The 25,271-nt window shown below is 38.4% G+C and overlaps 1 protein-coding gene across 1 annotated transcript in view; it reads left to right on the top strand.

The window, feature by feature from the left end:
• LOC126483698 (transmembrane 9 superfamily member 2) overlaps window positions 1-25,037 on the top strand; it is a 135,631-nt gene extending 110,594 nt beyond the window's left edge. Inside the window, exons 9-15 of the mRNA XM_050106785.1 lie at window positions 887-1,031; window positions 4,593-4,770; window positions 14,610-14,769; window positions 14,869-15,020; window positions 18,104-18,215; window positions 19,742-19,913; window positions 24,222-25,037. Of these exons, the coding sequence (XP_049962742.1) occupies window positions 887-1,031; window positions 4,593-4,770; window positions 14,610-14,769; window positions 14,869-15,020; window positions 18,104-18,215; window positions 19,742-19,913; window positions 24,222-24,289 (987 nt within the window). The 3' untranslated portion in view covers window positions 24,290-25,037. The remainder of the gene's footprint in view (window positions 1-886; window positions 1,032-4,592; window positions 4,771-14,609; window positions 14,770-14,868; window positions 15,021-18,103; window positions 18,216-19,741; window positions 19,914-24,221) is intronic.
• Window positions 25,038-25,271: the final 234 nt, after the last annotated feature.

Here is a 25,271-nt window from a genome sequence, read left to right as displayed (position 1 = left end):
CTTAGATTTCGGTTTTAAAAGTTTTAGCTTTTCTGCTTTACAATTTGACTTACAACATTTCACGCATCTTGCTGTAGTTAAATATGGAATATCTTCAGCAGTAAAAAAATGCATAATCCAGGATGGAATGTAACAATTTTATGAAAAGAAAAGTTGCCACTCACCATATAGTGGAGATGCTGAGTCGCAGATAGGCACAACAAAAAGACTGTCAACTTTGTTAGTCATTTTTCTCACCCATAGAGCCCCTTCCTTGTTCCCATTTCAGCACTACAAAGCTCTCATTCCACCAATGCACCCAGACTTCTTACTTCTCTCCTTTTCTGCAAACCCCCCTCCCCGCCCCACACCTTTCCCCTGCCCTCCGTCTAACCTCCCAACTGCACCTAGCTGCTCTACCCTCTCTCCACCTCATCCTTGCGCGCTCCCCAGCAAGACTTCACTGTGCCCCACCCCTACCCTGCTATCCCCCCCCCCTCCCTGCCCCAGCCTCCAGCCTTCTCCTTACCCCACGCAGTTGCCACTCCCATCATGCACTGCTGCTGTTGCTTGCAGTGTGGCTTCAGCTGCCAAAGGCTGCAGCCATGCATGTGTGTGTGTGTGTGTGTGTGTGTGTGTGTGTGTGTGTGTATTTTTGACAAAGGCCTTGATGGCCGAAAGCTTATATTGTGACAATCTTTTTGTCGTGCCTATCTGCAATTCAGCATCTTCGCTGTATGGTGAATATCTTCAGCATTTAGGTTGAGGTGCTACTGTCTTCTTAATTTTGTGCAGTATGCAGTTTTAATCCCTGTTGGTTAAGAGTATGAAGATGTGCGTGCAGAGGCTCTCTTAGATGAAGTAATTATTGTTTTGCTATGCTGACTCTGTCTTGTTCTTAATGCAGATTGATTCAGGCGAAGATGCCCAAGAAGAATTTGGATGGAAACTAGTACATGGAGATGTTTTTCGACCACCACGGAAAGGGATGTTGCTTTCTGTTCTCCTGGGCTCAGGGACACAAGTTTTCTGCATGTCGCTTGTCACTTTAGGTATGATCATACTTTATTTGAGAATCATATCTGTACATTGATTTACAGCACATAATAAATGTAAACATTTATTTGTTGTACATACTAATGATTAGGAGTGTTTTCTTGCATTGGTTAAACTGAAGTTGCTACAATAACAATTATAATAATTTTATGCATACAAAGACAGATGGAAAAATGAACAGTTCTGACAAACTTTAGGCCTCCATGCACTGAGAGGAAGGGAAGAGCAACTTTAGCTATGACATGAGTTGTATAATGTGTGATCTATCATCCAGCTCCATTGAACCAGAAATGAGCAAATAGAAGCAAGCCTTCAAGTTCTCGCCACCTGTCGCATGGCTTGGAGTCTTTTTCCTGTTTCCTTGAGTTTCTCTCTTAGCCCATTCTCCAAACCCCTCTGGCCCCCTGCCCCCTCCCTGCATTATTTCACTTTTGTTTTCTCTCATAAAAACATACCCTCTCCACTTGAAAACAAATTTGAATGAACTCACTGCAACTGTTACTTCCCTGTGGCAGTTTGTCTGTTGTACTTCCTTTCCTCCATTGTGTTCTTATATTTTAATTCTTGGTGTGGATACCTCTTACTTAGTTTATTGTATTTTTTGATAGTATTGGCTTTGGTGGCATGCCTATATAAGACGACAAGTGTCTGGCGCAGTTGTTAGATCAGTTACTGCTGCTACAATGGCAACTTATCAAGATTTAAGTGAGTTTAATGGTGGTGTTAATGTCGGCACATGAACAATGGGGTAGAAGATCCTGTTAAACAGGGACCAGCGACGACTGAAGAGAATCATTCAAGATGAGAGAAGTGCAACCCTTGCGCAAATTTCTACAGATTTCAGTGCTGGGCCATCAACAAGTGTCAGCATTTGAACCATTCAACAAAACATCATCAATAGGGGCTTTCAGAGCTGAAGGTCCACTTGTGTACCCTTGATGACTGCATGGCACAAAGGTTTATGCCTCGTGTAGGCCTGTCAACACTGTTGATGATTGGAAACATGTTGCCTGGTCGGATGGGTGTTGCTTCAAATAGTATCAAGCGGATGGACGTGTACGGGTATGGAGACAACCTCATGAATCCATGGACCATGCATGTCAGCAGTGGACTGTTCAAGATGGTAAAGGCTCTGTAATAGTGGGCCTGTGCAATAGGAGTAATATGGGACCCCTGATACATCTAGATCCAACTCTGACAGGTGACACATATTTAAGCATGCTGTCTGGCCACCTGCATCCATTCATGTCCATTGTGCATTCCGATGGACTTGGGCAATTCCAGCAGGACAATGTGACACTCCACACATCCAGATTTGCTACAGAGTGGCTCCAGGAACACTCTTCTGCGTTTAAACATTTCTGCTGCCTACCAAATTCCCCAGACATGAACATTATTGAGCATATCTGGGATGCCTTGCAATATGCTGTTTGGAAGAGATCTTGACCCCCTCTTACTATTATGGATTTATGGACAGCCCTGCAGGATTCATGGTGTCAGTTCCCTCCGGCACTACTTCAGACGTTAGTCGAGTCATGTCACGTGATGTTGCAGCACTTCTGTGTGCTCGTGAGGGCCCTGCACAATATTAGGCATGTGTACCAGTTTCTTTGGCTTTTCAATGTAGTATGCAGTTATGTAAGAAAAGGAAGATCAGATTTTAACATGCTGTTTAAAACTGATATCATTATTATTTATTTGTTTAGCGAAAGGCTAATATAGACATTTCATAAAATTAAATTACATATACATATTGACACACAAGAAGCTTAAGTTTGTCTTTATAACTGAATATCCAGTCCTTCAACCTGGAGTTGCTAGCAGGAAGTCCTCTTCAGCACCATGGTAGACTCAAATCCTGTATTCACTGACAATGTGGTGAACAGTCTGGTATGGAGCCCTGCAGTTACAGGTTGTATTAGGTAGCTTCTTCCACTTAAAGAGAGCCTCCCTGCACCAGCCATGGCCGGTATGGACGATGTTGAGAGTAGTCCAGGTCTTGCATGGTAGGTCAAATCCACTTAGAAGTTCAGCACCTGAGATGATGATATGCAGGCACACATCTGTCACTGCTTCCCACTGACCTTTCCATTCTTCGAGACGTTTGAAATCCTTAGCAGCCATGTCAGCAGCATCGCACAGAGTTGGGTGGCGTGATTTCAGTCTCCTACGATTTAAGCACTGGATTTTCTCCTGGATATTCTGCACTTGGTGTAACTTACCATGAGGTGTATGGAACTGCTATTGATATCATTAGAAACTGTATACATTTGTAGTACATAATCTAACTTAAACAGAAAAAGTTATTAAATAACCAGTTTCAGACGTGCAGCATCCATTTTCAGGTTTCAATTAGTGATGAACCTACTGTGTTAGATATCCAAATACTGATAAACATTTCAAAATATAAAGTACATTTGCATTTAACTTGAGATGAACATAACTGCACAAGGGTATCTAATGTTAGTTATGAATGCAACATGGTAGATATTTCAGTACCATTAACGAATGTGAGACTTTGGATAGGAGTGAGACTTAAGTGAGATTTAGGCTTTTAGAGGATAAAGTAACAACTCTGTTTTGAGTCTGTTTGGGAGTCGAGTTTTGTAGGGTGTTTGTGGGAATGTGGCAGATGAAATAGATGTCTGACAGGAATTGTCTGAGGTGCATGGAAAATTGACTGATGTTCCCTAGGGGTTGCAGTTTTATTGTTGGGAAAGTGGGATAGTTTTATTAGGTGGTGCTTAAAATGCTTCTCTAGATGATGGAGTACAAGAGTTTTAATCTGAGAGTTTGAAGAGTACATATTTGATAGCAGTATTTTCAAAAACAGCATAAATGGTTTAATGGTGCCTACACTATTGTAATTTCTTTCTTTGGTGATTATTGGAGGTCTTTGTAAAAGGGAGGGTTGCACTCAAATATGAAATTATATATGAGCAGATCATTAGCAGGGGGTTGCATTGTTTGTATTTCAGTGCCTCCTAAATGTAAACCTAAAATAATAAAGATGGAAAAACTCTTGCATTTGTAGTACAATGTCAGTGTTGAAGCACCATGACACTTTGACAATGCTATACTAGTCATCTTCTGGTGAAAACATGCAGTTATGAAGTTTGGAAACTATTAAGTTCTTGTGGATAGTGAGTTTGGTATCATACTCTGGCTTCATTTTTCTTTTAAATGGTTATTCATTTGCATAGTGGTATTTGACAGTGTGATAACTTCTGTGTTCTTCCATTACCCTAAAATTATGTAATTAGGCAGTGAAATTTCTGTCAATTTGCAAGTCCACTGCTGTGTATTATCATGATATTTATCAAGTTCAAGATATTTGTTGCACTTAATATGTCTGCATTAGAAGTAGCAGATTTATCACAGAGATTTTTACATTCAGTTTTTCATTATTTGCACATTAAGGTTTACTTCACAGGTACCATGTTTACTAGAATGTATAAATCTATTCAAAAACACACTTTTGGAGAATTTATTTCAATATTGCATTGGAGGAGTGATATTGAAATGAAGTATTAAAAGTAATGTCTCTTTTGTTTCAGCATTTGCTTGCCTTGGTTTTCTGTCACCTGCAAATCGTGGAGCTCTTATGACGTGTGCAATGGTACTGTATGTGTGCTTTGGGACACCTGCTGGATATGTTGCTGCCAGGATCTACAAAAGTTTTGGTGGAGAGAAATGGAAATCCAATGTTCTACTCACATCAATGCTAAGCCCAGGGTACATATATTTTGCTATTTAAATATGCAGTTAGTTTATGTGTATTCTTATGAGTATTAGTGGTCATTCTCATAAATTTTTACACACTCTTCGGAAATTTTGTTAAATGGTAAACATGAGTCTCACAACCGTTTTGTTAACACTTTGAAATACATGCAACATGTTGTTGTAGGGATGCAGCTATCTCAACCAACATCACATGGAAGTAGTTGCTACAGGGTGTTAAAGAGAAGTTCTATCTTTTTCTAAACAGATGGTCAGTAAAATTCATGGTATTATCTTAAAGGATTCAATGGTTTGTTGAGACATTAACCAGCTTATGTGAATGGGTTTACAATATCCTGACTGATATTCTGCATCGGAAAACAATCTTTACAGTGTTTGCCGACTCTATAAAAAAATTATTGGGGAAGGGCATATAAAACTGGTATTTTGAAAATTTGAAGTAAACGTTGGCACCTATTGCTGCACAATGCAGTTGGACTGTTTGTAGTTTGTATTGAGCTGCAGATGTCTGGACGAAGGTTAGAGTGCAGAGAAATGCTGTTGCAGCAAGGTGCAGGTGGTGGCACATGTCGGCACTAATGACGTGTGTCGCTTTGGATCTGAGGAAATTCTCTCTGGATTCCAGCGGCTATCTGATTTGGTGAAGGCTGCCGGTCTTGCTTACGAGATGAAGGCAGAGCTCACCATCTGCAGCATTGTTGACAGAACCGACTGCGGACCTTTGGTGCAGAGCTGGACGCAGGGTCTGAATCAGTCTCAGACGGTTTTGCGACCGTGTTGGCTGCAGATTCCTTGACTTGCGCCATAGGGTGGTGGGGTTTCGGGTTCCGCTGAATAGGACAGGAGTTCACTACACTCAGCTGGCGGCTACATGGGTAGCGGAGGCTGTGTGGCGTGGACTGGGCGGTTTGTTAGGTTAGAAGGCCTCGGGAAAGTACGGGGTGGGCTGCAATCTCAAAGGGTGCATGGCAAATACAGGACGTGCTTGGATCAAGAACAGTCGGAATTGTGGTTGTGCTGGGAAAGTCCCTGAGCTTCAAGTGCTAATAGAAAGCACAGAAGCTGAAATCGTTATAGGTACAGAAAGCTGGCTAAAGCCTGAAATAAGTTCTGCAGAAATTTTTACGAAGTCTCAGATGGTGTTCAGGAAAGATAGATTAGGCAGAATTGGCAGTGGAGTGTTTGTGTCTGTCAGTAGTGGTTTATCTTGTTGTGAAGTCGAAGTAGATACTCCGTGCAAATTGGTATGGATGGAGGTTATATTTAACAGACGAACTAAGTTAATAATTGGCTCCTTGTACCGACCCCCAGACTCCGATGATATAGTTGCTGAACAGTTCAGAGAAAATTTGAGTCTCGTAACAAATAAATACCCACTCATATGGTTATAGTTGGTGGGGACTTCAACCTTCCCTCGATATGTTGGCAAACATACTTGTTCAAAACCGATGGTAGGCAGAAAACATCTTCCGAGATTGTCCTAAATGCTTTCTCCGAAAATTATTTCGAGCAGTTAGTCCACGAACCCATGCAAATTGTAAATGGTTGCGAAAACACACTTGAACTCTTAGCCACAAACAATCCAGAGCTAGTAGAGAACATCATGACTGATACAGGGATTAGTGTTCACAAGGTCATTGTAGCTAGGCCCAATACTGTTTCTTCCAAATCCACCAGAAACAAACGCAAAATAATTTTATTTAAAAAAGTGGATAAAGTGTCACTAGAAGCCTTCCTAAGAGACAATCTCCATTCCTTCCGAACTGACTATGCAAATGTAGACAAGATGTGGCTCAGATTCAAAGATATAGTAGCAACAGCAATTGAGAGATTCATACCTCATAAATTGGTAAGAGATGGAACTGATCCCCCATGGTACACAAAACAGGTCTGAACGCTGTTGCAGAGGCAACGGAAAAAGCATGCGAAGTTCAGAAGAACGCGAAATCCCAAAGATTGGCTAAAATTTACAGACGCGCGAAATTTGGCATGGACTTCAATTGCGAGATGCCTTTAATAGGTTCCACAATGAAACATTGTCTCGAAATTTGGTAGAAAATCCGAAGAAATTCTGGTCGTATGTAAAGTACACAAGTGGCAAGACGCAGTCAATACCTTCGCTGCGCAGTGCCAATGGTACTGTTCCAACGACTGTGCCGCTAAAGCAGAGTTATTGAACGCAGTTTTCCGAAATTCCTTCGCCAGGGAAGACTAATGGAATATTCCAGAATTTGAAACACGAACAGCTGCTAGCATGAGTTTCTTAGAAGTAGATACCTTAGGGGTTGCGAAGCAACTCAAATCACTTGATACGGGCAAGCCTTCAGGTCCAGATTGTATACCAATTAGGTTCCTTTCAGATTACGCTGATACAATAGCTCCCTACTTAGCAATCATATACAACCGCTCGCTCACTGATAGATCTGTACCTACAGATCTATCACAGGTCGCACCAGTGTTTAGGAAGGGTAGTAGGAGTAATCCATTGAACTACAGACCTATGTCATTGACGTCGGTTTGCAGTAGGATTTTGGAGCATATACTGTATTCAAACATAATGAATCACCTCGAAAGGAACGATCTATTGATACATAATCAGCATTGTTTCAGAAAACATCGTTCTTGTGCAACACAGCTAGCTCTTTATTCGCACGAAGTAATGGCCGCTATCGACAGGGGATCTCAAGTTGATTCCGTATTTCTGGATTTCCAGAAAGCTTTTGACACCGTTCCTCACAAGTGACTTCTAATCAAGCTGGGGGCCTATGGGGTATCGTCTCAGTTGTGTAACTGGATTCGTGATTTCCTGTCAGGAAGGTCGCAGTTCGTAGTAATAGACGGCAAATCATCGAGTAAAACTGAAGTGATATCAGGTGTTCCCCAGGGAAGCGTCCTGGGACCTCTGCTGTTCCTGATCTATATAAATGACCTGGGTGACAATCTGAGCAGTTCTCTTAGGTTGTTCGCAGATGATGCTGTAATTTACCATCTAGTAAGGTCATCCGAAGACCAGTATCAGTTGCAAAGCGATTTAGAAAAGATTGCTGTATGGTGTGGGAGGTGGCAGTTGACGCTAAATAACGAAAAGTTTGAGGTGATCCACAGGAGTTCCAAAAGAAATCCGTTGGAATTTGATTACTCGATAAATAGTACAATTCTCAAGTCTGTCAATTCAACTAAGTACCTGGGTGTTAAAATTACGAACAACTTCAGTTGGAAAGACCACATGGATAATATTGAGGGGAAGGCGAGCCAAAGGTTGCGTTTCATTGGCAGGACACTTAGAAGATGCAACAAGTCCACTAAAGAGACAGCTTACACTACACTCGTTTGTCCTCTGTTAGAATATTGCTGCGCGGTGTGGGATCTTTATCAGGTGGGATTGACGGAGGACATCGAAAGGGTGCAAAAAAGGGCAGCTCGTTTTGTATTATCACGTAATAGGGGAGAGAGTGTGGCAGATATGATATGCGAGTTGGGATGGAAGTCATTAAAGCAAAGACGTTTTTCGTTGCGGCAAGATCTATTTACGAAATTTAAGTCACCAACTTTCTCTTCCGAATGCGAAAATATTTTGTGGAGCCCAACCTACATAGGTAGGAATGATCATCAAAATAAAATAAGGTGAAATCAGAGCTCGAACAGAAAGGTTTAGGTGTTCGTTTTTCTCGCACGCTGTTTGGGAGTGGAATGGTAGAGAGACAGTATGATCATGGTTCGATGAAGTTCGATGAACCCTCTGCCAAGCACTTAAATGTGAATTGCAGAGTAATCATGTAGATGTAGAAAATGTGGCTGCAAACACATCGACTGTCACGATGGCAAGTGATATATTGTTCCCGTGGCAGTGTTTGGCACGAGGCTGAATCCACCTTCTTCTTCTTCTTCTTCTTCTTCTTCTTTTTTTTTTTTTTTTTTTTTTTTTTTTTTTTTTTTTTTTACCCCAGCTACAGCAGAAAAATTGAAATGGAAGCACCTCACAGACAAACAGCTTAATAATTTTGTCATTGAATGATCCAGCAAAATGTACATTGAAAGTCAGTTGCACTTAGCCTTGGATTTATAACATTAATTTCTCGTATTAAATACCATTTGTAGGAACTAAGCACATTTCTTTTTCATCTCCAACTGCAGAGTGTTTCAAGCTTTTATTACAGTCCATCCATAACAAAGTCACACACGAGATTAATTTATTCTTCTCTTCTTTTTCCAAATATAAAATGTACACCCCACTAACTGTAGGATGCGGACAACAAATAATTGTTTGCCTTTTGTAATGTGAAGTGTGCCCCTTTATAAAACCATAGCAGGTGGTTGTCCAGTATAATTGCCTGTCACTGAGGAAAAAGTTCATGTATATTTTGATTTTTCTAGACATAGGTCATTAAAATAACACAAGACCAATATAGGACTTCGTTGATTGTAATTTTTTTATATTTTTTATAGGTTTGCGATCGTGCCATTGACGCCACTCTTTAATTTGTATTTACTTGTGAATGGGGACAGATATGGGTGTCACTACCATTTCAAAAACTTTTTTGTACTTTTAGCTATGTTTCGTTTGCAATAATCTGTGGTTCAAAATGTATCTAGCAGCAAGTTACCAGCCATCAAACTTTTTCACTACAATTTTTGTAAATAAAGTGCATGTGCTTGACAAATAGCGTAATTTCACAATGACTGTTTCGAATTGTGAAACAGTAAATAGTTTATTAAAAAGCTAAGATGCTATACTACCAAACGTAATTTTTTAATAATTGATAGAGGAACGTAATGGAAGTAAAAAAACACATGTGAAACAAAAAGTAGGCATTTTCTTTTTTCACGAAGAAAGTAAAGCTTTTAAGAAAAACGCAGGTTCATTAAACAGTGTGACGTAGTCTTTTACACTGCCAAGAGTTTTTTCAGCATGAAAATCGGGAAGTGAATTTTCCACCCTTTCATCCTCCCAGCCCGGCATGCAGTGTGTACACCCAGGGCGGTGACTTAGGACAGCTAGGCTGTTGGGACAGCGTGTGAACACAGCATGAACACAGCCTCCCCCCCCCCCCCCTCCTCATGGCCCCCCTACTCCCCCCCCCCTCCATCTCCCCCAATTTCCTAAACCTCGTCAATCCTTTTCCTTCACCCCTCTTCCTTCCCATTCAACACTTCTGCCAGGAGGAAGACCTACTGGATCCAAAAACTTGAACATTTCCTTAACTTTTAAGTGTGTTTTCTCCAGCCACCACTTGAAGAGTAGATTTTATCCATCCAGTTATATTTTGTGAAAAATCGGCTATTTCCATTGAAATTTTTTGTGTGTTTACCTTGTTCTTTGTAGCTTTCATAGCAAAGAAAGTGATGTGTACTCGGCTATCAGCAATTATTTCACTCATTTGTCAGTATGACAGTGTTCTTAGTGTGACTGATTTTGGCCTGTTCAGTAATTAAAAGTATGAGCATCTCACTTTCATTTACAAACGGTTTAGTCACATGATATGAACTATTCGGCAAAAAAAAAGTGTTTTCTTATAAAAATCAAGGCTATTTCAAAATACCAGGAAATGATAATTTGCAGTGAACTCTAAAATATTTTTCATGTAGTAATAAAAAACTTCCTCCAATAGGTAAAAATCAGTCATATAAACAGAGAATTTGTTAGTAGCAAATGAAACTTGTTCAAGTTTATTTATCAAAAGATTAGCAGCCAGCTGGTTCTTTCCATTGACGTGTTCCAACATAAACATAGAAGTCATGGACATTTGGTTTTAAAAAATAAATAAAAAGCTTGTAACATTCTCATTTCCAGAATGAGATGTTCACTCTGCAGCGGAGTGTGCGCTGATATGAAACTTCCTGGCAGATTAAAACTGTGTGCCGGACCGAGACTCGAACTCAGGACCTTTGCCTTTCGCGGGCAAGTGCTCTACCAGGAAATGGTAAGAGCACTTGCCCGTTAAAGGCAAAGGTCCCGAGTTCGAGTCTCGGTCCGGCACACAGTTTTAATCCGCCAGGAAGTTTCTTAACATTCTCATTGTCTGTAAGTTCTCAAATCTTTCTCTCTAGCATAAATAATGCCATAACTTAATCTGCCTTTCAGATTTGGAAATATTCATTCATGTGATTCCAGTTTTTCCATAACTTGAACAGCTTTATTCACAGCAGAAGTTGTGTATATGGTAGCAGACAGGAAACTGCTTAATTTTGATTGTTGTTTTCATGTTCATTGGTAGTCAAGATGATATTGAATTCTGCCATTCAAAATCTTTCCAGTATTTGTTTAGCATATTTTTCTTGAGACATGCCACAATCACTCCATATTCATTTTGTTTTATTTTTGTGCCAAGGAAACAGTCAAGCTACCTGTTGTTACACAAGTTGAAACATATCCAGCAAGTAGTCATTTCTTCCTTGTCACTGCCAGCTATTAACCCACCATTAACATGAATTGCTACTTGAAGTCTATTTACATTGAGTTTGTGGTAAAGCAGAAAAGGGTCTACTGCAGTGTTTGAAAATCTTTCTTCATGAGTTCCATAAAATGTTTGTTCCAACAACACAGTGCTTGCTTGAGTTCATAAAGACTCTATTTCAAGAGACACACTCAATCTGCATTATCTTCAAAACCTTCTGCTTGTTTCAGATCAGTTTCTCTTCAAGTATTCCATTAAGTCTGTCTTCACATCACGTCATTGTCCTGGCAACTTCTTGGAAGTAGCTGTTTCTAGCATAGTTCGAATAGTGTCATAATGTGGAACAGGTCTAAATGCATCTTAATAATCTTTTCCTGCTTATTGAATACACCCTTCAGCAACCAGTTGACTTTGAAGTTAGTATTTTGATTAGCTGCAGCTTTCTGATGTAGAACTCAGTGATTCTGCAATATTTTTTTCATTTGTAGTATGTACACACGAGACTCTCCATATTGTTTCTCTTAAGCAGTTCCATTTCTTCATTAATATGTTGCATCCATTTTTCTTTCTCGTTTGACTGCAGTACTTCAGAAAAACAATGTGGACATTCGTATTCATCAACACCAACTTTTGTTAGCAGCAGAATTCACCACTTTCCATCTACCGTATTTACTCAAATCCAAGCCGCACTTTTTTTCCGGTTTTTGTAAGCCAAAAAACTGCCTGCGGCTTAGAATCGAGTGCAAAGCAAGCGAAAGTTCTGAAAAATGTTGGTAGGTGCCGCCACAACTAACTTTTGCCGTTGAATATATGTAGCGCTACACAGGCATGCTTTGCAGGCACGAAGATAAATACTGGCGCTGAAACCTCTGCGTCAGTAAATAAATTAAAAAAGAGGTGGAAGACGAGCTTTTTTCTCCGCCCCGAGTTTCGACCACTGCATTTTCAAACATTATCCAAAGAAGTAAATACAAATTCCGTATTGTTCATCTTCGAATGTAGCAGCATTTCAATGTACTATGAAAATCCGACTGGCAAGACTGTTTGGGATGTTTGTCAATATTGCCAACTCTACATCCTGATTTTTTTCCTACCTGTGAGAAGAGATGGTTGCTAATAGGAACTTTTATGAATTGTGAATCACATGCAGTATTCTCTTCACCATAAGAATAATACGAATATAAACATTTTGCCATGTATTGTTTTGTGTTTGCTGCTGTCTCATTTAAATTCTGCCTGCCTAATAAACTATGAAACTAAAGTGAGACAACAGCAAACACGGAAAAATATACATATCATGTCATATTTATATTCGTATTATTCTTATGCCTAATAGTGATACAGTCAGAAATGAAGCACGGCAATTGACTAGATTTTTAAATCTAAGATGACTCTAATTTCTGTGCAGAATGTAATGTACCAAAGAGGCACCTGTAAAGATTTTCAAACGGAGAAAAATTTTTGCTAAACTCTCGTTCAGAATATCTTCTATCATACGCAGTCTATAATTTGGTTCTTGTTGATCATTATAAAAAAAAGCAGCGGTGTAGGTAGCAACAAATAGCAGTCTCTTGCCATTGTTTCGCTAATGAGACGATTCCTCTCCTTTTTTTAATTGTAAGCGGTGGTAGCATGCACAAAAGCGAGCCATGCCGCGAGCGGCAACAGGCCGTAAACACTCATTATCATAATGCGACAAACAATGCATCACACAGTACAATAATGCATTTTCAGCTTAGAGTGATGTAAACACCTGTAACAAAGAGAACGGCACTTATCAGATGAAGAAAAATAAGCAATCAATTCAAACCCGACGAAGCACGTGAAAAAGGAAGGGTACCCGTATAAATACAGACGGAGCGCCTGACACGTAGCAATGGCTACCTGATAAAGCTTAACTGCTAAGCTTACGACTCGAACCAAACTACTGTAGCTGTATCGTCATTCATTCGACCTAAATTGTGTCTCATATTACAATGGACCAACTTTGTTTCAATTTGGAGGGGCGGCCTAAAACTTTTCTCTCCCCTTGAATTTCGAGTCTCAAATTTCTGGTGCAGTTTAGATTCGGGAAAATTTTTTTTCCTTGATTTTGAGTCTCATTTTTTAGGTGCGGCTTAGATTCAAGTGCGGCTTAGGTTCGAGTAAATACGGTAGTTTAGTTTTCTTTGTTGCCTTCTGTTCTCCAATTTATATGCTTCAGAAAATTCGGAAGTTTGTGCTTTAAGGAATTCTGTTGATTGTTACAGTCACTTGATACTAAATTTCTTCGAGAATCATGTGCCCTAAATTTTTATCACTTTGAACTTCTCCAGAAGCAATTTGTGAATGACATTTGACTTCTTCTGCATCAGCTACCGTTTCAAACGATTTCAGGCTTGTAAATTCTTGCCACGAAATTTTAAATTCAATGTGATCATTTCGGAAACTACAAACTACTTATAGCATAAATTTTACATCATGACTCAGGACTGCTTTCCTTCTAGAAGGAATCGTGGCTATAACTCCATCTTTGTATGTATATTACACAACAAATTGTCCAAAAACAGCCTTGTTATCTAACTTTGAGAGGAAATATTTGTTTATGTGAACATAGCAATACGTGCCAAAAATTCTGAGATAATCCATGTTTTCCTACTTGTAGAGTTTATCTGAAGATTAAGACCTTCTAGTAGGATTTAATATATAGACTGCTCTATTGCAAGTTTGTGCCCACAATCCTTTCAGTAGTTCACTTGGATTAAGCATAGAACATACAACATAAACAATCTCTGTCTTGCATATTACCATACCTTTCACCTTTAAGCTCCCAGGTTTTCAAATCTTGTCTGGTGCAGTCCCTAAAAATCAGTCTTTCCTTCTCATCTTGTCCAGTAAGTCTCTCCTGACCTGGCATTCTGGGCAACTTTTCCAAACTCTCCCCCTTTTCCTAATCCTCACCAGTCCTTCACCTTCATCCCACTTCCTTCCTCTTCACTCCTTCTTCAAGAAGAAGGATCCTTTGGCTCTGAAAGCTTGCAAACTGTAATACCTTTTATATGTATGTACTCCTGCTGCTGCTTGGTGAGTAGAGTTTTTAATCTATCCAATTACATTATATTTTCAAAAATTGACTATTTTCATCGATGTATTAAACAATTTTTGTGTTTTCATGTTCGGCCGCAGTATTTTGTTCAGCACTATAGGGTAGAGAAATCAGTAATACTGTTCCCTTATCTACAAACAATTCTTTAACTATTGTATCACTGTTTGTTGAAATTAATAAATATATTAAATACTTGTAAAATTTAGTTTCTGTCTTTTTTATTCATTGTAGTAAGTACGGATTTTCAGTAAAAGTAGTATTTTCTCTCGTTGTACCACAAGCCTTGAGACTGATTGCATAATCTCGCAGGTGTTACTTTGAAACATAAAAATACTTTTTTAATTTGTTCACAGAGTTGTGTTCTGCTTATTTTTTGTTATGGACCTTATTCTGTGGGGCAAGGGCAGCTCTGCAGCTGTTCCATTTAGCACTCTGGTTGCTCTGCTTGCTCTATGGTTTGGTGTTTCTGTTCCACTCACATTCATTGGAGCTTATTTTGGATTTAGAAAACGAGTAAGTAGTTTCTCTTCAGTTTTCCATGGTTTCAAGGTAGACAAATTGTGTGTTTCATTTTTAATTTTTTTATCCGTGTTATTCCTTTTATTGTTGCAGGCTATTGAGCATCCGGTTAGGACAAATCAGATCCCACGAAAGATTCCTGAACAAAGCATTTATACACAACCATTGCCAGGAATAATAATGGGTGGTGTTCTCCCATTTGGGTGCATCTTTATTCAGCTGTTTTTCATCCTTAATTCTATTTGGTATGTGTTCTGTGTTGTAATTTTTTTAGTGGTACTTCTAATAATTATTTTTGTTAACTTGTGCAAAGTTATGTCTATGTCATTAGCATCATATTGTGTGCAAATTTTTTCATTACAGGTCAACATTGACTGTGAATTGTTACTGCTTGCATGGTAGTTGTTTTTTTTTTTTTCCAACAGGTTTTCATTATGAATTTTAGGTAGTTGAATTAAACCATGCAACACTGTTCCCTCAGGACTAAATTGAAGGCAAAACTATCAGTACACAGTACTAACTAGCAGTACACATGTTTATATGCCTGCATCAGAAGCTGGTAATGCTAAAACAGAGAGACTGTGAGGATCTTGTGAAATATGTGACTTTGGATGACAGTATTACCACATTGGAAAGAAGTAATGACATGACAGTAGAGGGCAAAGAAGTCTAAGCTGTCAGTGAATATAGTCTGAGTGAAAGAAACTTTAAATGAGAAGGTGCGAGTAATTATATGGGTTAACAGGAATTTCATTTAAAAATCCCAAACTGGGAAATGTGAAGAGCTATCATCTTGGTGAGATAAATATGTAGGTACCTCGTAACTGAGTGCCAGAGACACACACTTTTAATTATAGTGTGAAATTGCAACCTATTAGTTATGACTGGTAAGGTGAAAACCAAAAGAAGAAGAGCAGATGTACAAAGACAGTCATACATATTTCAAAAACATGTGAAGCATAAATTCTTTGAGGCTGTGACCACTGCTCCAAGAAAAAGCATTAACTGTTATTTGGTAGAAGAGGGAAAGGTAGTAAATAAGGAAATTTTGAATGTCGGGAAGGTCACTGCTGAAACAGCAAAAATAATTGTGAAATTTTGACTTGGACAAGATTCAGGAGAGTAAGAAAAAAATTGAAATTCCCAATCATTTGCCACCTCTTCAGGGAAGTTAAAGAAGCAATTCTGACCTTCAAGTTTGGAAGGGAAGGAAGAAATAGCCCATTGTATTTGTGAGCACAGAGAGAACTTGTAGCACTGTTAGTTGGATTAGGATGACAGTATGAACAGAAGAAGAGTATTGTTATATAGTAAATCTACAAATACCAAGTTTGAGCCTGAAAAATGGGAAAACCAACAAGGATAAGCATGTATCAGAATGGTGTAGCAGAGGGTTCAGTTTATCATCAAGTGCTATATGCACACATACCTCCAATCCTCCCCACAAACCATTTGCAAAGGATGAGTCCTTTTATTACCCAGCATCGCCCTGAAGTGTAAAAACTTGACCACATCACTCACCGTGGCTTTGCCTATCACCATCCTCGGAAAGGAGCAACATCCATACCACAATTCTTCCCAAGTGGTATTCTGCTGCTTACCCAGTCTACAAAATATTTTGATCCATGCATACATCACAATCACCACTTATCCCCACCCCTTGCCATATGTGTCCTATCACTGTGGAATATCCAGGTGCAGGGCTCTTCCCAAGTACCCAGTCAGCAGATCCTACTATTGTCCCTGTTAGAGGCAGAATCACCTGTGGAAGGGATCGTGTAATATACAAGCTTCACTGTAAAACAATGGAAAAACTCCAAACCCCACTTTAAATTTTGCACTGGCTTTTATGTAGGTACAACTACCAAACTAGTAGCCAACCTCAATGAACGGCCATTGCCAAACTGTGATTAAAAGCAAAGTTGACCAATTAATGCTAGACAGTGCTGCTATGCTTGACTTTAATGGCTGCTTGATAACCTGTTCCATCTTAATTCTTTGGCTCCTCACCACCCCTACCCCTGTGTTACATAGGTAGGAATTGCCCTTACGTCACATAATTTGATTATGCAGTCTCCCTGGCCTCAATCTGCAGCAGACCTGTCTTATACCCCTTTTCTTATGTCCCCCATTGATCCCATTAGTCTGCACACTTCCCTCTCCACAATATCCCTATTCCTCTATTTCCACTGCCACTCCCCTCTCAACCTACTTCACTACTTGGTGTTCCACATGCAACTCCCTTCCATGCACCAGGGTGAGGTAAATGGTGCCGCATTTGTGTTTCATTCCCTTGTTGCCTCTTTTTTCTAGCTGTCAACCAACCCTCCCTCCCTGCCTTTTTTCGTCTCTCTCTTACTCCCCGCGACACACTCGCTCATCCCAGAGGGGCTCCATTGGCGGAACAATGTGGTTCGTTCTCTCTCTCTCTCTCGTAAAAGTAAGGTTTAAATTTTGCATCACATTTTTAAAGGACATTAATGAATGTAGTTATTGTAAATAATGAACTGTTTTGGTGACTCATTGGTTTAATCCTTCTCATAAATTAATCGTTGCAATCAGAATGAGAGCACTTGCCTGCAAAAGGCAAAGGTCCCGAGTTCGAGTCTCTGTCTGGCACACAGTTTTAATCTGCCAGGAAGTTTCATATCAGCGCACACTCCACTGCAGAGTGAAAATCTCATTCTGGAAACATCCCCTAGGCTGTGGCTAAGCCATGTCTCCGCAATATCCTTTCTTTCAGGAGTGCTAGTTCTGCAAGGTTCATAGGAGAGCTTCTGTAAAGTTTGGAAGGTAGGAGACAAGGTACTGGCAGAAGTAAAGCTGTGAGGATGGGGCGTGAGTCATGCTTGGGTAGCTCAATTGGTAGAGCACTTGCCCACGAAAGGCAAAGGTCCCGAGTTTGAGTCTCAGTCCGGCACACAGTTTTGATCATCCAGGAAGTTTCAATCATTGCAATGTTAGAAATTGGTGTCAGATAATCCCACAGTATCCATTGATTGTGGAAGACACTCAACTGAGTTCAGCGTCATGGAGTTAATGGGTTTCTCCTGTTTATGGAAAATATCTTAACAGGAGCAGCAAGGTTGTTGTATTAATATTGCAAAAATAAGAAAAGCTGATATGATTTTCTGTTTTAAGTGTGTCCATGTACTGCCCATCAATCAATAAGAGTAGAGTGATTGACTGTCCTGTTTTCTAGTGATTGACTGTCCTGTTTTCTTTCCATTGTTTCCAACATGGAATTTGCATTGCTGTAATATTGTAGTCAGGTTTTTAATAATGTGGTGTTTTGGACTTGGTGTAGTAAATGTGAATTTTTGTACAGGTCCAGCCAGATGTACTACATGTTTGGATTTCTCTTCCTTGTGTTCATCATACTTGTTATCACTTGTTCAGAGACAACTATTTTGCTGTGTTACTTCCATCTATGTGCTGAGGTAAGTTGGACTGTGAGATGACTAGAGTAATTAAAAACAGTTTGTGATATTTGTTCTAATTCTGTTTCATTCAGTCTGTCATATAGTTCACACAAAAATCTCAGTATCCATTGTATTTAAGGTCGATATAAATACCTTGCATATGGTATGCTTCGGGACAGGAAAACTTCGCGAAAATGATAATGTGGAATATAACACAAAATTAGCAGTTTTTAGAGAATTAACATGAATTGGTGCTATTTACAAAATTTCACAGTTTGTAATTTTACTGTATAAAAATGTTATCTATCTGAGGACAGCAATGTTTGCTAATATTTGCCTTCACTAAATATTAAGAGTTAAAATTGCATTTTATTTTCAAACATTCTCAAGGTTCAGGTTCATGTATAATTTTAAAGTGACACTTCACGTCCATCTAATGAACTTTGATATGATGAAGAAAATAGAACCCAGTTTGGCAAAAAACAACAGTGACTTTGGCAGAAAATATGAATGTGGCAAAAACACAGAAATTTGGGAAAAAAAATTAATTTGGCAGAAAAAATAACACAGGGTTTGGAAAAAGTTTAGTTTTGCAAGCAGCGCAGCGACTTTGTTTGGTGAGGAGCAGCAACAAATCTGGCAAAAAGAGAGAGAGAGAGAGAGAGAGAGAGAGAGAGAGAAAGAAAGAAAGAAAGAAATCCTGTTACCTGGGTATGTAAGGAATTGGTAGATATAGCAGGATAGGGCAGAATATTTGGTTGGTTATAAAATGTTGACTAATTTTTATGCTATTATGGAGCTAAAACAGGCTAATAAACTAGTCAACAATTACAATAGTAGTCAGTAAGTAATACAAAGAAGTAGTGTATGCATAGTAAATTGTAAAAAGTAAATATAGTTCATTGTATAAGTATCTTACCCAATATAGGAAAAAAGATGACAGTGTTAAAAGGTCCATTTTATTCTCAGCTTTTGAATTCTTAAGAATTTCTTCATTATGTAATGGGGACATAGAAAATAGATAAAACAGTAGGTAAGGAAGTAAAATTTCAAAGAATAAAAACCAGCAAAATGTAAAAGATTCACTTATATAATTCCAGCTGCTGCTGGTAAAGAGAGATACAAGGCAGAGAAAAGGATAAGTAAGATTAGTTTCAAAGTCCAGTTTATTAATAGAGAGTTATTGGCAATGACCAGATCGAAGAAAAGGGCTAATGGTTGTAATAGAGTATATTTGCAAATGGAAAAATAACATTTTCTCTGCTTTATGTTGGCATTGTGATGTGCAGTTTTTACTTTTATTACGACACATTTTCTATGGTATTTTGTGTTTTTAAATATATTTGGCAGTTGACCTGTTTGACTGGAGCCATATTTTTTGTTTTGACATTTGACAAATTCACATCTGTGTAGAAGAAAGTGCACATTAGCATAAGCACTGTCAGAAAGTTAGTTTGTATGTTACCTATTGTGTGTAATACTCATCATCACATAGTTGTTTTACATGTTGTAGAATAAAAGGGACAATTCTTCTTCTTTTTTAGGATTATCACTGGTGGTGGCGCAGTTTTCTCACGAGTGGTTTCACAGCATTTTACTTGTTTGTCTATTGTATCCATTATTTTGTAACAAAACTGAACATTGAGGATGCTGCATCAACCTTCCTGTACTTTGGATATACTTTAATCATGGTTTTCCTGTTTTTCCTACTCACAGGTATGTATATTATTAAACAGCTCATTTCAGTTCCATTCTATACTCTGTAAATACTGTCTTCTAAATTTGTAAATTTTTTATGTAGTTAATGAAAGCCAATATGTTGCTCGGAAAGGGGAATGTGGGTAATAGGGTGTATTGTAACAATAAGATAATTCAAGCAAAGTGGTAACACTTGATTGTTTTATTTTCTGTGCACTGTTACAAGGGCATGCTGAAAGTAATGTCTCCAAATTTTTTATGTGAAAACTTTTAAAGCTTTTAAAATAAAACAAACATTATTAACAGTCTACATCTTTATTCTTGGTGTCTACATATTTGCAGACCTCTTCCACTAGAGGGCTCTTAATTGTTGTGTGTGACGTAGGGGCGTATAATGTGTCATTGCAGGAGAAACAGCATGCTGTAATCAAGTTTCAAATTTAAAGAGTTCACTTACACATGGAGCACACCCTCCTTCAGTACGACAATACCAGACTGCACCTGAGTGATGTAACATCTACAATAATTTGATGCTTTGAGTTCACTGCCATCGATTATCCACCATCATACAGTACTGACTGGCTCCATTTGATGCGCATCTATTTTCAAAACTTAAATAGACCTCTGAGGACTTCGATTGTGACGAAACAGTGCAAGCAAAGCTGAGGTTGTGGCTCCATCAACTAAGTCAAACATTCTACAGTGATGGTATCAACAAACTGGTCTCTTGTTGGGAGAAATGTGTCCATTGGCAGAGTGACTATGTTGAGAAATCCAGGGTGACCATGTTGAGAAATAATTATCTAGACATGAAGAATAAATGTGTGGTCTGTTAATAATTTTTATTGTATTTAAAAATGTTTGAGTTTTCACAAAATTCAGAGGCATTGCTTTTCAGCATGCCCTTGTAGTTCTCTTATTGAAATTGTGCCTATTCAGTGTATTCAATACAAAAGACATGCTTTTCGAAAGTGATAGATTTTATCCTCGTGTACTTGAGTTGTATGTTCTATGCTGTTAGTAAAATTTATCTCTTACTGGTCAATGTTATTCAAATTCAGTTACTTTTCCAGAAGTATAGAACTTATGAGAGTTCCTACACATGAATATTTTATAAATGAACCTTACCTTGGAACTAGAAATTTCACTTACGGTTTTGTTGGCGTAAATCTTTATAGGCAAATCTATGTAGAGTTTGAGTAAATAAATCTGCCTCGTAGAGCCCAACCTATTTGTTGTTGGCAATGAAAATGAAATCTTGAAGGAGAGGGTTTAGTTTTGTTCTGGATGTATGTGACTTCAAGGCAAAGACGGAAGCACTGATTAAAGACAAGTAAAGGGTTGTCCTTTAACTCTTAATAAAGCTGACATACATATCCGAAGGCTACAAAGTCACTTACAGAATATATCATTGGGAAGCTTTCTTCCCAATAGACTGAATGGAGAGAGAGAAATATTTCAAATGGAAGAGAAAGTAGTATTATATGTTATTTATGAGGGTCATTCAATTTTTTTTTTCTCAGAACATATTTATTGTTAAGAGTCAGAATTTGGTGACAATATGGATCAACATGTCTTGTCCATGTCCTATTTTTCTACGCCATCTCCATCACATTCTATGGCTGTACGCCAACATTATGGAAGAGCATGTATTCCCTGCTGGTAAAAGCTCTTGTCCCGTAGGCGTAGCCTCATTTTCACTACATAACTGACACTCTCATCACCTTCAAAGTGTGTTCCCCATAGAGAATCTTTAAGTGACCCAAAGAAATGGAATTCAGAGTGTGTTAGGCCTGAACTGTAGGATGGATGAGGCAGTGATGTCCAACCCAATTTGATGATGTGTTCCTGGTTTCTCAGACTTGTGTGTGGGCTGTGTTACCATGTTGGAGCAAGATTTCTGCTGGATTCTTGTCCAATCGAACACGTGTGAAACAGTTCTTGAATTTATTCAGAGTCTTCACAGATGCGTCTGAATTGATGGTTGACATTCTTGGCATCACACCCACGAGAATGACGCCAACACAATCCCAGAAGACGGTCACCATGACTTTTCCGGCAGAGGGGTTGTTGTGAATGTCTTCTTTTGTGGTGAATGAGGATGATGCCACTCATGGATTGTCTTTTTGTTTCTAGTGCAAAGTGGTGCACGTAGCTTTTGTCCCTCGTAACAATCTATGACGGAAAGGCCCCTTTGTCGATCTCAAAACGCTCCAACAATTCAGAAGAAATGGCCTTCTTTGAGTCTTGGTATCTGCTGTGAGCATTTGTGGAACCCATCATGAGCACCTCTTTGAATATCCGAGAGCCTCAGTCATTGCAGATGCGCTTCCAATGCTAACCGACAACTGTAGAGCCAAGTGTCGAGTTGTGATGCACCATTTGGCACAAGTAATGTCCTCTGTACGATTCATCGTGTGTGGACCAGTGGCTGTGACAGGATGCCCCAAGCATGGCTGATCATGAAGCTGTGTTTCTGTATTTCCTGAGGCTGTAACTTTCTTTACCCATCGCCCAACTGTATTCCTACCAACTGCAGAACTGTCATACACTGCACATTAACGTTTATTGATGTTCACCACTGTTTCTTTCTCTGCACACAAGAATTCAATAGCAAGCAGTACACTGTTTGTAATGTCAGTCATATGTAGGTGCCATTTTGACACTGTACTATGGCTCTGCCAACTGCCAGAATGGTTCGAAACTCCATCGGCGCTCAGAACAAACATCAGATGTGAAGCACCAACAAGGACATTTGTCCATGTATATTAATAGCTTTTTTTTAAAAAAATGTGGGGCATTATTTATTGAACGACCCTCGTATTTGCAAATGTAACGTCCACGTAAGTGTAATGATGTACTGCAGTGATGTGATCAGAGAAACTGGGCAAAGGAAAACATTTGAAATAAAGAGTGCATAATTTAAGAAACCTTTAGTGATTCTCGTTTGGTTCCTAAGTGAACTCTTCAACACACATTCCTATATTTCGTTTTTGGTAATATTATTAGTCTCTGACTGAACAGTCATTGTATTTCATTCAAGTGATTATAGTTAGTAAAATTTGTACATGATGATTATTGGCTGTTGCTTCATCATTTGCATAGTATGTCTAATTTACTCTTGATCCACGATCCAGAACCTCGTATTCTATCTCATTAAATTGCTGTGCTGCAGAATAAAGGCTTCTGTTTGTTTAGCATTTTTCCTTGATTGTTTTACTAGTCTAGATAAAAACTGATAGACATCACATTTTTGGTTTTATAGATATGTTCTGCAAATGAGAAGAAAGAATTAAATGAACTGAAATTGTTTTGAGGAATATTGAAACTTTAATAACTTTTCACAAAAACCGATAGGTGCCCTAAGTGGAAGAATTTAGTGTGAATGAGAAATTTGATTTCATTATGGAGAAAGATCACAATTACTTAGAGCTGACTGAAGTTGGGGTAAAGGGCAACAGTAAATGATTTGTTAACAGCTGTATTAGTGCTTGTGCAAATTTTTAATTACGGACCACTTTCCTAGGGACTCGTGCAAGTTGTTCCATTTCATTGACAAGTATGCTACAGCTTTTTCGGTTCTTATGTTTGTATTAATTTTATTGTTGCTATAGAACTTTCATAACTCATAAAAAATTAAAACTTAACATTACATGAACCACAGTTTTCAGATGAAGAATTGACTAAGATCACTGAATTTTCGTTTGCTGCATTGAATTTGGATAGACATTATTCTTAACAACTGCTTAAACAGACTCTTACTAAATGTAATCAGTTTCAGTTTGTTAATAGTATAATAATGGATATTGCAAAACATAGCATTCACAAATTGATACAAGCAGATAGTGAGAATACATTTGTGGTATAACTTCAGATAAAAATACAACTCCAAGCTATATTATAGATTCTGATCTCTCTATGTGTTTCTAAAAAAAATATATCAGTTTGTTGAAAATTTAATACCAAATACAGCAGTTGCATATCCAACAAAGAAATTGAAATTTGTCTTCTTCAGTGGGCTGACAAATTATTGATCTGCCTTACTGGTGTAAAAGAAAAAAAATTGAGTCTTATTTTCAGGCTCACGTTATAATGCTTCTGTTGATTTCTAATTACATTGCAAATATTTGGTAATAATGAAACTCCTGCCAAATGAAGATCGACCATCCCCCCCCCCCCCCCCCCTCCACACACACACACACACACACACACACACACACACACACACACACACACATTGTTTGTGCTTATTCGTCAGTCTTTGTCTATATAAATATGACTGTAAGACTTGGAGTTGAAAATATCTGTATCCTTTTTGTTTTCCAGGAACCATTGGATTTTTTGCCTGCTTCTGGTTTGTAAGAAAGATCTACAGTGTAGTTAAAGTTGATTGAAGTGAAGTCCTTCAGTGATAATGGTACTCTGGATTGAATAGAAGTGAAGTCAAGAAAAGTGAACTGATGTCAAAAGTGCTTTAAAAAGTGCTAGAATGTCTGTAAAGTATGAGAGGTGGTTTCGTAAAGAATGCTCACTATAGGGACATTAGTGCTGGTTCTTATATGGACTATAACAGAAATATTTTCTGATGTCTGATGTACTTCAAATTCTTTTGTATAACTGCAGTGCTGTACTGCTGGCTGATACTAATATTAAGAGTAGCAAAAGAAATAAATTTAATACTGTAAGAGGTTGCACCATTGTATTATAGGTTTTGTAAAAATAATAATAATTTTACAAAGTGTATAACGAGAAGCCATTCATTGGGCACTACATAGACCTATGCTTTCTTCCATGGAACTGTGAGTTTTAAACTTTTTTCCGTAATATTATACATATTTTTTGTTGCGCTTAAATGTACCTCGGATGAACTAAATTAAAAGGACAATGAAAATTTAGTATGGAATACATGTAGCTGCGAAGAAGATACATCATTGTCCACATTACAGAAAGAGTTCTCTGCAGTGAACATACCACATTTAGCACACATGATTGTTTCTTTAGCTTTTGGATTACATATTCTCCTTAAACTGAAAAGATGACGCAGCTAGTGAGAATGACCTTACGTTGCCGTAAAGTGCCTGCAGTTGTGAAGAAAAGTGTGTGTGTGTGTGTGTGTGTGTGTGTGTGTGTGTGTGTGTGTGTTTAAAAAAAAGAAGCAGGAAGGAAAAGAATTTTGAAACTAAAGAAACTTTCAGTAGTGCTAGTGTGTGTGTGTGTGTGTGTGTGTGTGTGTGTGTGTGTGTGTGTGTGTGTTTACAGAAAAAAAACATGAAAGGAAAGAATTTTGAAAGTAAAGAAACTCTCAGTTGACCTAGTTATTTATTTGTAAAAACAAAGATGAGGTGACTTACCGAACAAAAGCGCTGGCAGGTCGAT

The sequence above is a fragment of the Schistocerca serialis genome, chromosome 6 (genome assembly GCF_023864345.2).
Source record: "Schistocerca serialis cubense isolate TAMUIC-IGC-003099 chromosome 6, iqSchSeri2.2, whole genome shotgun sequence".
Taxonomy (NCBI): domain Eukaryota; kingdom Metazoa; phylum Arthropoda; class Insecta; order Orthoptera; family Acrididae; genus Schistocerca; species Schistocerca serialis.
This window is presented reverse-complemented; position numbering and strand designations above follow the sequence as displayed.